This window comes from Crinia signifera, chromosome 7 (genome assembly GCF_055691185.1).
Source record: "Crinia signifera chromosome 7, ASM5569118v1, whole genome shotgun sequence".
Taxonomy (NCBI): domain Eukaryota; kingdom Metazoa; phylum Chordata; class Amphibia; order Anura; family Myobatrachidae; genus Crinia; species Crinia signifera.
The window spans coordinates 187,778,635-187,791,285 of NC_139223.1; the positions used below are offsets into that span (position 1 = coordinate 187,778,635).

The 12,651-nt window shown below is 43.6% G+C and overlaps 1 protein-coding gene across 9 annotated transcripts in view; it reads left to right on the top strand.

The window, feature by feature from the left end:
• The window catches only part of ZNF385B (zinc finger protein 385B), a 385,947-nt gene that overhangs the window by 283,357 nt on the left and 89,939 nt on the right, over positions 1 to 12,651 (top strand). For all 9 annotated transcript variants that reach the window (XM_083154697.1, XM_083154702.1, XM_083154701.1 and 6 more), the window contains one exon: positions 10,167 to 10,309. In XM_083154697.1, coding sequence (XP_083010823.1) covers positions 10,167 to 10,309 — 143 coding nt within the window. The remainder of the gene's footprint in view (positions 1 to 10,166; positions 10,310 to 12,651) is intronic.

Consider the following 12,651-nt stretch of genomic DNA (forward strand, 5'->3'; position numbering starts at 1 on the left):
GGGTGCAGTAGGGTGGGAGGGTTGTGTGTGCACACCCCCCCCCCCCGCCTGTGCTGACAGCCAGCCAGCCCCCCCCCCCCCCCGCTCCGCTCGCCCGCGTCTCCCCGCTCGCCCGCTCCACAGTGTGCCCGGCCGGGAGAGAAATGTGCTCCTATCCTATGTAAAATTCATATCTAGCCAATAGGCGCTCATGGTCCAGCAGCCACCAGTTGATTGGCTGCTGGACCGCAAGCGTCCATTTGCTAGCGGTCCAGGAGGAGAAGTGAATTTTATACAGTAGCACATCTCTCTCCCGGCCGGGCACAGCGGGGGAGCGGGCAGCAGAAAAAAAAAACGTCTGAAATGACAGGGGGGGGGCACGTGCCCACGTGCCCCCCCCCCCCTGAATCCGCCAGTGGGCACCTGTAAAAGGACAACCCTTAGAGGCTTGATTTAGTCACGTCAGGCCAGATTTTTACCAGTAACTACAAAGCATTTCCACTCTTCCCTACCCTAAAGCATCTTCAGGGAGTGTAAATGGGTAGGACTGCCCCTTATAAATATACATACATAATTAAAAATTAGAATGAAATGACATAGTTCATGGCTTTTTATTATTATATTAAATTGGCAATCATCAAATGAGGGCTGATAACCAATGAATGAAAAGAATAAAATTAGACAGTGGGAGGAGAGAGAGAGAGAGAGAGAGAGAGAGAGAGAGAGAGAGAGAGAGAGAGAGAGAGGGGGACGGGGTAGAGGCAGGAGGGAGAGAAAGAGATAGAAGATAGAGAGGTCTATGGAGGGGGAATGATAGATGAATACAGTACAGTATATGATAAATGGGACTTATTATGGAGAGATTCACAAAATAGAAATAAATACCCTATGTATAGTATTAATGAAGTGTACGCTGTATTCTGACCACAGTCTCCATCTATTTCCATACATTTGAAAGAGACGATAGCTGTCAGCCACTAACAGGGCTTGCTGGTTTACCTCTGTGTATTCATTTCAAGCTTCAGGTGTTTTAGCCTTTTTCCAGAAGCTTTAGCTAGTCAAGGGTATCCAGGCATTCAGCAGCTCAAGTGCGTGTACACTGATATTTGCATTGATATATCTGTATAGTGCTATAGAACATCACTATTCAGGAGAAGCTACAGGGAGACAGGCAGCTCAGCAGGTTCTGACACAATTTACTTCCAATGACTTTGTAACACAAATTACTAGGAGCACCAAATCCATTATTTTACTGCTGCAGATAGATATTCTCTCTCTCCAAACAAACAGATGTTCTACACGTGAAGCCACAATAATAACAGGCCAACGCTGCTCCTCACCTCTAAGGGGGGAATTCAAGTGTTTTGTGCGACAGCTGCCACTAGATGGCGCTCGTAAGTGCAATTGAAGGTATGCTCTGTTCGGGTGTGCTCTGCTGCTGGCACTGACATTACCGTTAGATTGTTCTGTCGTTTTGACGTGATGGTAAGAAGTTAATACTTTGGGGCCGATTCATGCCCATTCAGCACTCTGGGTGCCCATTCCCTCTCTCCAGTGAACAGATCATGCACTTATATGCGTGATGTCACATCCACCATGGCGCTTGCCTAACGACCCCTGTACTGTGCCCAGTCCTGGACCCTCTAGGTGCACTAGAAACCATGGCGCTCACCTCTGCTATGTCTCTGGCTCCACTGGGGTACATGTGGCCGTGTTGTCATCGCGTGGTGACACTGGTGTAGGACATGAGTAGCATATCGCCATGTGTGTTTGTGCCTGGTCTGTGTCTGTGTAAAGGCCGGTGCTTGTGCAGCTGCATACAATCAGGGCTTCCCAGCCTCTCCTGCACGGCTCCGCCTCCCTCTCTGATTGCCTGACCAATCCCAGCACAGCTCACCTGGTAAGTACTGGCTGCTCAGCTAGTCTAGCAGTCAGTACAATGATGTCGATCCCGTAGCATCATTGCTCCTACCTGGCTTTGTAGTACTCCCTACAATCCTGAGCTTCCGCTCTCACCTGGCTCTGTAGTTCCCACTACAATCCTGAGCTTCCCCTGGAGAAGATCCTGCTGGCCGTTTACTGCATCAAGTACCACCGGACTCTGCTTACTGCCTATGTGGACAGCGAGGTCAGATCCTCAAAGGGGTCTCGCCTTGCTATACTCCCGACGGTCACTTCCAAAGGTTACCTCTGGCAGCAGCCACGACCATAAACTGCAAGGATTCCTCTTCTCCAGTTATCTTCATTTATTATCTTCAAATCATCATCCACATCACCCAATTGTCCAATCTACTAACCCTCATCCAATCTTCAAATCCTCATCCAATCCTCCAATCCGCAGCCAATCATCCAATCTTCAAATCATCATCCACATCCCCCAATCAGCCAATCTTCTAACCTTCATCCAATCTTCTAACCTTCATCCACATCATCCAATCTTCCAACCTTCATCCAATCTGCAATACAATCTTCATTCGTTCTTCAAGTCATCCAATCCTCAATTCCTTCTGCAACCCTTAATTACTACTCCGGTTTATATTCTATTCCACTCTTCAATTATATTTCAATATTCTTCAAGGACCAAGCTTCATCATCTATTATAATACTTTCTGGACAATTGGCTTTATATTTGCATACTTGCCATACTGTATACCGTTTTTATCATCATTATCACTGTCTGCAATATCTTCATTAAATTCATTATATTTTATCCTCCTTGTTTCACTCCCTTCTGTCGTGGCTGCAACCACCATACGTTAAGCACCCAGCCTCCGTCACTCTCCAGCTGGTGCTTCTAAGAGCGTGACACATAGCACCCAACATCTAAAGGGCAGAAATCGGCACAAGGAAAAAAAAATTCAGTGAAGGGTGTGTGGTCATCAGTAAAGTGGGAGTGGCCAGGCCCCCTGTAATATACTTGCAAGGGAGAGGTGGAAACCCAGAAAATTGGTACAGGGCAAAAAATGGTAGTGTACTGGCCAAAAAGGTACATTTGGATTGGACGGCGAGATCAAATCACAACTTGTGCAAAGTGAGAGGGAGCCCCCCAACCTCTACCAGACTGCGAGAGTCTACGGCATGTGGGTGGGACAGAGGGACATTGACCAAAAATCAGGACAGTCCCTCCAAAATCACATGGTTCTAAGAAATGGCTTCTCAACGTCTTTGTCTTATAGAGATAATCCCATCTCACCACAATAAATATGGGTTTTGTTACATTGTTAAGACTCAGGGGTTTATTAACTGAGATGGGAGTTCTACTGAAGGTGGGCTGTTTCCCATAGCAACCAATCAGAGTCTACTTCTTATTTGTTTAGCATCTTCTAGAAGATAATAGATAGGATGTTGCTATGGGTAACCAATAAGAATATCTTCAATAGAACTCCCATCTGAGTAAATAAATCCCTCAGTATGGCACAGACACAGAATCCACCAGTAGAAAAACATTTCTGCCATCTTTAGTCAGGGCGGCAGGCGGTGCTGATCTGTTGGCTGGGCTGCAAGTATGTATGTATGTATATATTACTCGTTACTCCTAGAAATAGATGTGCGGTATAATACTTCTGCACTTTCGTGATTAACCTCACTCTATATTCTACATTTTATTTAATTTTTAAACAAATGCAAAGGTTTAACATAACATATATCAATTTTAGTCATTCGAAAACCACAGTTACATTAAATACATCATCTACATCACATCTAAAAATACTTTCACGGTCCAACCTACTCCCAGCCAATAACATGTGTAAATTGTCATTTAAATCGTTTGCTTTTGTCATGAGCACAAATGAAACAAATATAATGGCAAAATATTATATATTATATGTTCTATGCTGCATTTCATCACAGTTCATTTAAGCGCAGAGCAGAGATCTTTGCATTTCCTTTGTACTGTGGCTGGAGGGAAAATAATGGATTTGTGCTTCAGAATCTAGTGTTTGCGCACAGTGTTATTATGCTACATATATAAGATTAATATGCCAAGGTCTACATGTATCTGCCATCTACTTTAGGCAATTCCGAAGCATATATATATATATATATATATATATATATATATATATATATATATATATATGACAAAAATCCCCAAAAATTGCGCTGTTAAAATACAATATTAGGTGGTCGCTGTTGACACTCTATCCCCTACTAGTAGGGATAGAAAAAACTAACTACACCAACAATAGTGTCTTCAGCGCCCCAACTTTGTAATGTCCAACATAAAAATATTTCAATAAAAATATTGACAAGAAACAATTGCAGTGGTTCTTTTATAAGAAGCTTTTCTTTTTATTTTCAGTACATCTGACCAACACCCAGATGTCAGATGTACTGAAAATAAAAAGAAAAGCTTCTTATAAAAGAACCACTGCAATTGTTTCTTGTCAATATTTTTATTGAAATATTTTTATGTTGGACATTACAAAGTTGGGGCGCTGAAGACACTATTGTTGGTATATATATAGGCTTATTTTCTAGCTGGATCAGTTCAGTGGCGGAACCTGTGGGTGGTGAGCGAAGTAAAAAACTATAATTTGGGCCCCCCTCCTTCACCCAAACCCAAGTTCACAATATACAACACAGAAGTGGGTGACAGCAGAGAGAGGCATAGTGTTAAAGGGAAAAACAGTGGGTGACAGGAAGAGAGCATACCTCCCAACTTTCTATGAGAGGGCCTGAAATATGGGGGCATGCCCTTCACATTGCGTCACTCACTCACACCCCCGTTTTGCTGATGCTGGCCCTCTGCCTGCGGGGAATAGATGCTGCCCAGCGGTGGCCCCAGAGCACTGCACCAATCATAGTTCTGCCACTGAGCTGGATGCATTTGCATTATAAGCGCAGAGATGAATTATGGGTGCAAAACACTGTTTATCACTGTCCACTTTATCACTTGGTACATCCGGCCCACACTGAGGATTTGGATGCAGAGTGAATGAAAGTCAGTGGGTATCTATAGGAGGTAATGGGGGTAGCTAGTCAAATGCAGGCATGTTGCCACTTGGGGTTATTCAGACCTGTGAATTTGCAGCCCAGACAATTATTGATCAATTGCTTATGTGAACGGTTCACAGCGTACATGCGCAAGGCCAATTTTTGCGATATAACCCAGCGTCTTTTTTTAATCACTAGCCGTACATAAGTTGATTGACAGGAAGCCACCATTTAGGGGTGGTAAACAGCTGTTTACAGGGAGTGTCCGGGAAAGCATAGGCGTGCCCAGACCTTTCAGGAAAGGCTTGTGACATCAGCACCCGCCTCGATCAGTCCGTTTATATCGCACCGGCCGAGTAGGTCCTGGGTTAGGCACAGACTGCACACAGCAGGAAAATCACTGAGTGAGTTGCGAATGGATTTGGAGCTATTTGGCGATGTGGGATATTTTGGCAACCTAGCACAGGGCAGGAATTTACTCAGGCGGGGAGGTGGCTATATGATCACAGGGCTCTGCAGTTTAGCAGAGAAGAAATCAGGTTTGAATAACCCCCACTGCTTTACAGATGTGTTGCACCCAGTAACTGCGCCTTAATATTCAATTGCTGCCTAGGTTTGCTCAGATGTTGGCTGGGGGGACCGACAGTTGCGTCTTTGTACAGAGGATTAGAGACTTTTTTTTTTAAAGGAGGAGGTCTGGCCGGACCTCCTCTTATTCACCACACCCACTAATTTTACCGGGGCCCAGCTGAACTGTCGGCGCCCCTGTGCACTATAATCTCTTTCCTGCGTTAACAGTAATAGCAACAATGACACATGAAAGTAACAAGAATTTACAGCCTGCTTAAATAAGGCTCTTTCAAATAAAGCAATAGTAAATATTTATACAGTAAATGAGAAAATTGCATAGCGTATCTAGAATCCCATCCTCCCTGCAAGCATTTGATAAAAAGCACACGTTGGAAGTTGCTTCTCTGGGTGTTTGAAGACCTTTCCCCTGTCTGTGAATTCCTAATGTCCTCAATTCCCCTTCTGGTTGCTCCTGTCACAGGGAGCCCTGTCCTGACTTCTAATGTAATTGGTTGCCTTGGGGTGTCTGTTCCAAAGTGTTTTTGTGCCTGTTAGCTGTTGTTGAACTGTCCCTTTGGCAGGTGCTGTAGCACAAGAGCTTGATGTCAGTCAAGGGCGTAACTACCATAGGTGCAAGGGGTGCAGCTGCTATGGGGCCCAGAGATGAAGGGGGCCCATCTTTACTGTATAAGTAATAGGTTTTACATACATTTATCACCGTCAGTTACAGAAACTGCTACGGAAACTGGAACAAATGCAGACTTGACTACCCTCCCGGAATGGCCGGGAGGGTCTCACAAATCGGGTCTCCTTCCCGGTCCCCCCGTAAGGTGGGCAAGTCTCCCGCGTTTTCCCTACAGCCCCGGCTCCCCCCCTTCCCCGCAGTTTAAAGCTCAGAATTTCGCGGATCCTCAGGGAGGGGGCGGGGCTAAATTTTCACAATTTGCGTCATTTCGCTTCATTTTAGCCCCGCCCACCATCCACGGACCTGCAAATTGAGGCTGCTGCCGGTCATGGGGGCGGGGCTTAGTGACATCAGCCTCGCCCCGCCCCCACAACATAGCCTCTCCGGGCTTCTCCCGAAGAGGAGTTTTAAAAAGTCGGCAAGTATGCAAATGTAATTCTGCATTTTCTGCTAATGTATTTCCCCACTTGTTCCAATGCACGATCACGTTTTTAATGGAACAAAATTGCTAATACCTATTATTTTTCCTTGTGTTTGCAAAGTAGTTATGAAATGAAAGGATCTTCTGATGAGCATTTAATTATGCAGAACAATTCCTATCTTTTCCGCGTGCATTTCATTGGTGCCGAATGAAAAGGAAATGTATTTGTTAAATACAAGTTTTACTTTAAAAGGTGTTGAATCTTTCTAAGGAATCCAATTACTTTGCATCATTTTTTTCCGTGCTATATGAGAATGTCCCTATAATGAATGTTTCAGTTCTTTTATATTATTTGATTGCTTACGTTTTATTCCACTGGTTACTTATAATTAAGGTTGTGAGTCGCATCCTAAATATAGCGTGCTCTTTGTCGGAAAAGCCGAGGGAGCTGAAGATAAGTTTCTCTTCCAAGAATAACCCATTCAGCGCGCTGTTGTTCCTCTTATAATAATGTCACATTCGGGAATTCTCCTTCTCCAGAAGGGCCGCACTTGTTTTCACACTGTGCAACATTGCTGCTTTACGTTACAAATGATACATTCTGCTTAATGGATACGTTAAATGTTTTTTTTTTTTATGTATACATATAGGTCCTGATTCTGGTTCACTCGCAAAACCAAATTCTCTCTTTAATGAGCAAAATGATGTGCATTGCAGGTGGGGCAGATGTAACATGTGCAGAGTATATACTGGCTGCTTTATTTTTACACTGTATTATAGATATCAGGCACATGGATTTGTCCTTTAGAGAGAGAGTTTGCTTTAGAATTTCCCTATAAAGTGAACTTTTAAAATTATTTTTTAAAACTTTTTTTTTAATATAGATTATTTTCAATTTTTCCATATAGAAGAAAAGGTAAAAACACAATATTATGTCTATCCTCTCCCCACTAATTGAGTGGAAAGTAAATAAACTTCATATACATTATAAAGACATAAGAAATAAAGACAAAAAAAAAAAACAGTGTAAATGTGGCCATACATCAGAAAGACCGGTCTTACAATCATCATTGTGTCCAATTTCCCTTCAACTCCCCGACAGCCCTTGGTGGTTTTTGGACACACAATGTACTCACAATCTGTCATACAATCCGTCATACAATCCATCTGCTGCATGATTGTATGATTGAAGCTTCATTTAAATAGGGGGCTGGCCTACTAGGATCAAATGGATAGGAGTACCAAAAATCAATTTTTTTTATTTATTTTATTAATTTACAGGTTGCCAGCAGCTATGAATCTGCTGACATCTGCTGTGTTATACCATTATTAAATAGCCCGGATGCAGCAATCCTCTGAGAACTGTTTTCAGAGTAGTGACAGAATTGTGCAAAAGGACATCCACCGCTCTCTTCAGCCTGTCTGCTGCTAAAAGCACATGCAAACTGCTCCCAATCACAACTGATCTGACATGCAGCACGTCAGATCAGAAGACCAATCCTCCAATCTACTGGGGTCGGGAGATTGTGTGATTGTATGATTGTGTACACACGATGTGCACACAATCTGCATAAATCCATTTTACAATCCATTGAGATTGTGTGATTGGGTGCAATGTCTTTCTGATGTATGGCCACCTAAGACAAATAATGATAAATATTAGGAGGTGGGGTGGGTGTGTGAGGGTAAGGCAAGGATCGGGGTACAGGTAAGTAGTTGTGTATGTCGTAATGTGCTTATAAAAACCTTATGTTGATCAGCTCCAAACTCGCATGAACAGTGTAAGGTGCCCATGCAGTAGTATGATTTGGGCCGATTTCAACTGATCCCAATGAATCGGACCAAGAAATTGTCCCACATCGGATATGTTTGATGCCCCCCTCTGGACCACACATAGGACCCGAGCCGGAGGTTGGACCTGCTGGCTGTCCGACCTCCGATTCGGCCCCCCTCCCGACGGTGGCGAGTGGGGTCGTATGCTATGTTTTGCATGCTATCCTGACACCCAGGAAGGTTCCGGGTGTCTTAGGGGGGTTGGATGGCCCATACATTGCAGTTATACATCGCAGTAGTGTATGAGCACCTCAAGGCACCTACTCACAGTGGTGGAACTTGTGGGTGGTGAGCTCAGGTGCAAAAAAATCTAATTTTTACCCCCCCCCCCCTCATCCTTCTCAACCAAGTTTACAATATACAACATGGCAGTGGGTGACAGGGGGAAGCAGAGTGTCACAGGTAAAACAGTGGGTAACCGGAAGGTGGTGACAGGGGCAGCTGTGGGCCACTTAGTCCTCAGGGGCCCCGGTGCACTACACCTGCTTCACCAATAGTAGTTTTGCCTACCCATATTTACCAGCTCCGCCAGAATGTTCGGGACACTCACGATTTTTCATGTAGTCCCCTGTAACAGTAGAGTAGAGTAGTGTGTGTCTACATTCATGGGCGGTTCTACCGTATCTGGGAGGATACCGCGGAGTCTGCCTATCACACATTGAAGGCTGTCAATGAGGAAGACATCCTTGTTGTACTTAATGCAGGTGGCAGCTGTGGAACTTCTAAGATGCCACCTTCACACTTTCCCTTGAGGGACTGTAAAGTCTGTATTGGGGGCAGTGTAGGGTTGGGGTGGGAGGCAGTAGGTTGAAGTTTTGCCTAGGGTGCCGAGAAGCTGCCCTGTCTACATCCCACCCACTTCCTAGTGGAGTGGGCAGGATGAGGAGTGCAATGCCAGGGATAGTGGATGTATGGGGAGGAAACAATACACAATACAATGAATATTGCATCCGTTTGGCCTTGCTCCTTTCTCTTAGACCTGCAATTTGCAGGATTACAGGAACACACAGAGCCCGGCCAAGCCCCCTCGGGGTGGTATAAAAGATTTCCATTGTCTACGTAGACAGTCATTAGGTCAAACTAATATGGTCCAGTTTCACCACAGGGTGAAAAGGATGACCGGTAACAGTTAGACAGTCGGTCAGGTTGAAAAGGTCACAAAGAAACAAGTTTACACAAAAAAGGTTGACACCAGTTTTTTTTGGTGTTTCATTGCTTAACCATATCTAAGCAGAAACATGAGCCGTGTATTGACCTTTTGTGTGTTAACCATTGTCATATCAATCTTTGACCATGTTGACCAAAGATTATTGACCTATTGACTGTCAACCTATCAACTGGAATCATGGGCCCCTCAATAGCCTGGGCTTGCAAGGTAGTTGGAACTGCCCAGTCTATGGAAGCATGTACGGTTAATGATACGGCACACCAATCTTAGAACCATTGAAATTATTCAGACAACAATGGGAGAAGTATCAAGTCTTCTAAAGAAGACAAGCGGAGAAAATGTATATAGCAACCAATAAGCTTCTACTAATATTTTATGAGTGTGTGGTTGCTATGGACAACTACTTCACTTGTCCTGTTTAGAAGGTTTTATACGACCTCTATAAATTGATAGGTTGCAGAGGTCAGCTGACAAGATGGCTGACTCCACTAGATGCAAACAGAAGGGGTTATACTGTAAAGTACATTGACTACTGAATATAAAACATGAATTGTCTTTTTGTATGTTAACAGGCAGCACATGTCATACCACCGCCCTCCCAGCGCTAGTACGGACCCCGAGCCTCATGATGCAACCGTCCTTGGATATGAAACCGTTCGTGTCATTTCCGATGGAGAACAGTGCTACTGTGGGACTCTTCCCAAACTTTAACACTGTAAGTATATTTATTACTTTATCCTTCAGTAAGTGATCTATTCTTAAGTACCACTTAGGGGGAGGTGTACTAAAACTTCGAAAACAGATATGTGTAGGTGTTGTCCATTAGAACCAATCAGATTGGATGTTGCCTATAGCATCCAATCAGATTCTATCTATTATCTTCTAGAAGGTGCTAAATAAAAAAGAAGTAGAATCTGATTGGTTGCTATGGGCAACATCCCATCTTCAATATTACTCCCGTCTTAGTAAATGTACCCCAACGGATATACAAGGAAGGATACTACCTATTACATACTTGCCCAGCTAGTTTGCAAAGGTTCTTAAGGGGATGTACAATATGGTCACCAAGCAATGTTGGCCAAGGGTCCGGAGGATGTGAAAGTGAAGACGAAATATGAGGATGTGCGGACTGTATAGTGGGAAAAATGAGAGCTACTTAAAATTTTTAGAAGCTTTAGTAATCTATATCTTAGGGCTCTATGTACTAAGCCCTGGAGAGAGATAAAGTAGATGGAAATTAAGTGCAACCCAACCAGCTCCTATTTGTAATTTTTAAACCCAACTGACATGTTAGGTTAGGAGCCTGATTGGCTGGTACTTTCTCTCCATCTACTTTATCACTCTCCAAGGCTTTAGTACATAGGTTCCTTGATCTGTTATTTAGGGCCTGATTCAAAGCTAGACTCAAGTCAATACTGTGAGTTGTAGATGTGCCACGGTGGTCAAGTGTGGATTTATTTGCACAGTGATTTATTTATTTTTGTTTATTAACAGTTTCTTATATAGCGCAGCAGATTCCGTCGCGCTTTACAATAGGAGACAGTGATACAACAAACTGGGTATTTACAGACAGTCAAAGGTATGAGGGCCCTGCTCGCAAACGTACAATCTATAGGGACATAGGCATGGATACACAATGATAGATACTGTATTCTTTATTGCATAAAGTCCACCAGAATGCAAAGGTTCCTGGTGTGCTGTAAGATACGGTGACCCAGCAGTTTGGCCATAGGTCAGGAAGATGGAAAATGTGAAGAAAAGATTGGATATGTGTGGTCTGTACAGTGGGGATGTGATTAGATAGGAATGGTATATGAAGGTTAAGTGGCTGGTTCTGGAATTTGCTAAGCTTGCCTGAAGAGGTGAGTGTTCAGGGAACGCTTATAGGTTTGGAGACTGGAGGAGAGTCTTATTGTGCTTGGGAGGGCATTCCACATTCCGAAGAAAGTCCTGCAATTGGGATTGGGAGCGAGTAATGAGTGTGGATGAGAGACGCAGATCGTGTGAGGAGCGTAGAGGTCGGGTTGAAAGATATTTTGGTTTATGGCTTTGTGTTTAAGTAAAATAATTTTGTATTGAATATGGTAGAATACAGGTAACCAATGAAGGCACTGACAGAGTAGCTTTGCAGACGATGAACATCTGGCTAGGAAGATTAGCCTCGCAGCTGCATTCATGATGGACTGTAGTGGTGAGAGTCTGTATTGGGGAAGGCCAATAAGGAGACTATTGCAATAATCAATGCGTGAGATGATGAGAGCATGGATTAGAGTTCTTGCAGTGTTTTGTGTAAGGTAAGGGCAAATTTGGAATATGTTTTTTAGCTGCATGTGGCATGATTTTGAGACAGATTGAATGTGGGCAACAAAGGAAAGTTCAGAGTCAAGGAAAACACCTAGGCAGCGAGCTTGAGAGGTAGGAGTGATTGTCATATTCTCAACAGCAATGGAGATATCAGGTGGGTAACTACTATTTATTGGCAGAAATTTAAGTAATTCCATTTTTGAAATATTAAGTTTGAGGTGGCGAGATGACATCCAGGATGAAACAGCAGAAAGGCATTCAGAGATACGGCTTAATACAGATGGGGACAGGTCCGGGGAGGATAGGTAGAGCGGAGTATCATCCACATACAAATGATACTGAAATCCAAAAGAGCTGATTAGTTTGCCAAGAGATGAGGTAGAGATTGAGAAAAGCAGAGGACCTGAAACTGAACCCTGAGGTACTCCAACTGAAAGAGGTAGCGAAGAGGAGGTAGAATCAGAGAAACGAACACTAAAAGAGCGGTTAAATAGGTAGGATGAGAACCAAGAGAGGGCTGTGTTATTAAGACCTAGGGATTGTAGTGTTTGTATGAGAAGAGAGTGGTCAACAGTGTCAAAAGCAGCAGAGAGATCTAGAAGAATTATTAGTGAATAGTGGCCTTTAGACTTAGCAGTGACCAGATCATTCACAACTTTATTCAGTGCTGTCTCTGTGGAGTGTTGGGAAGGAAAGCCTGACTGAAGCTGGTCCAATAAGTTGTGCAAGTTAAGAAAGTGTGTGAGGTGAGTG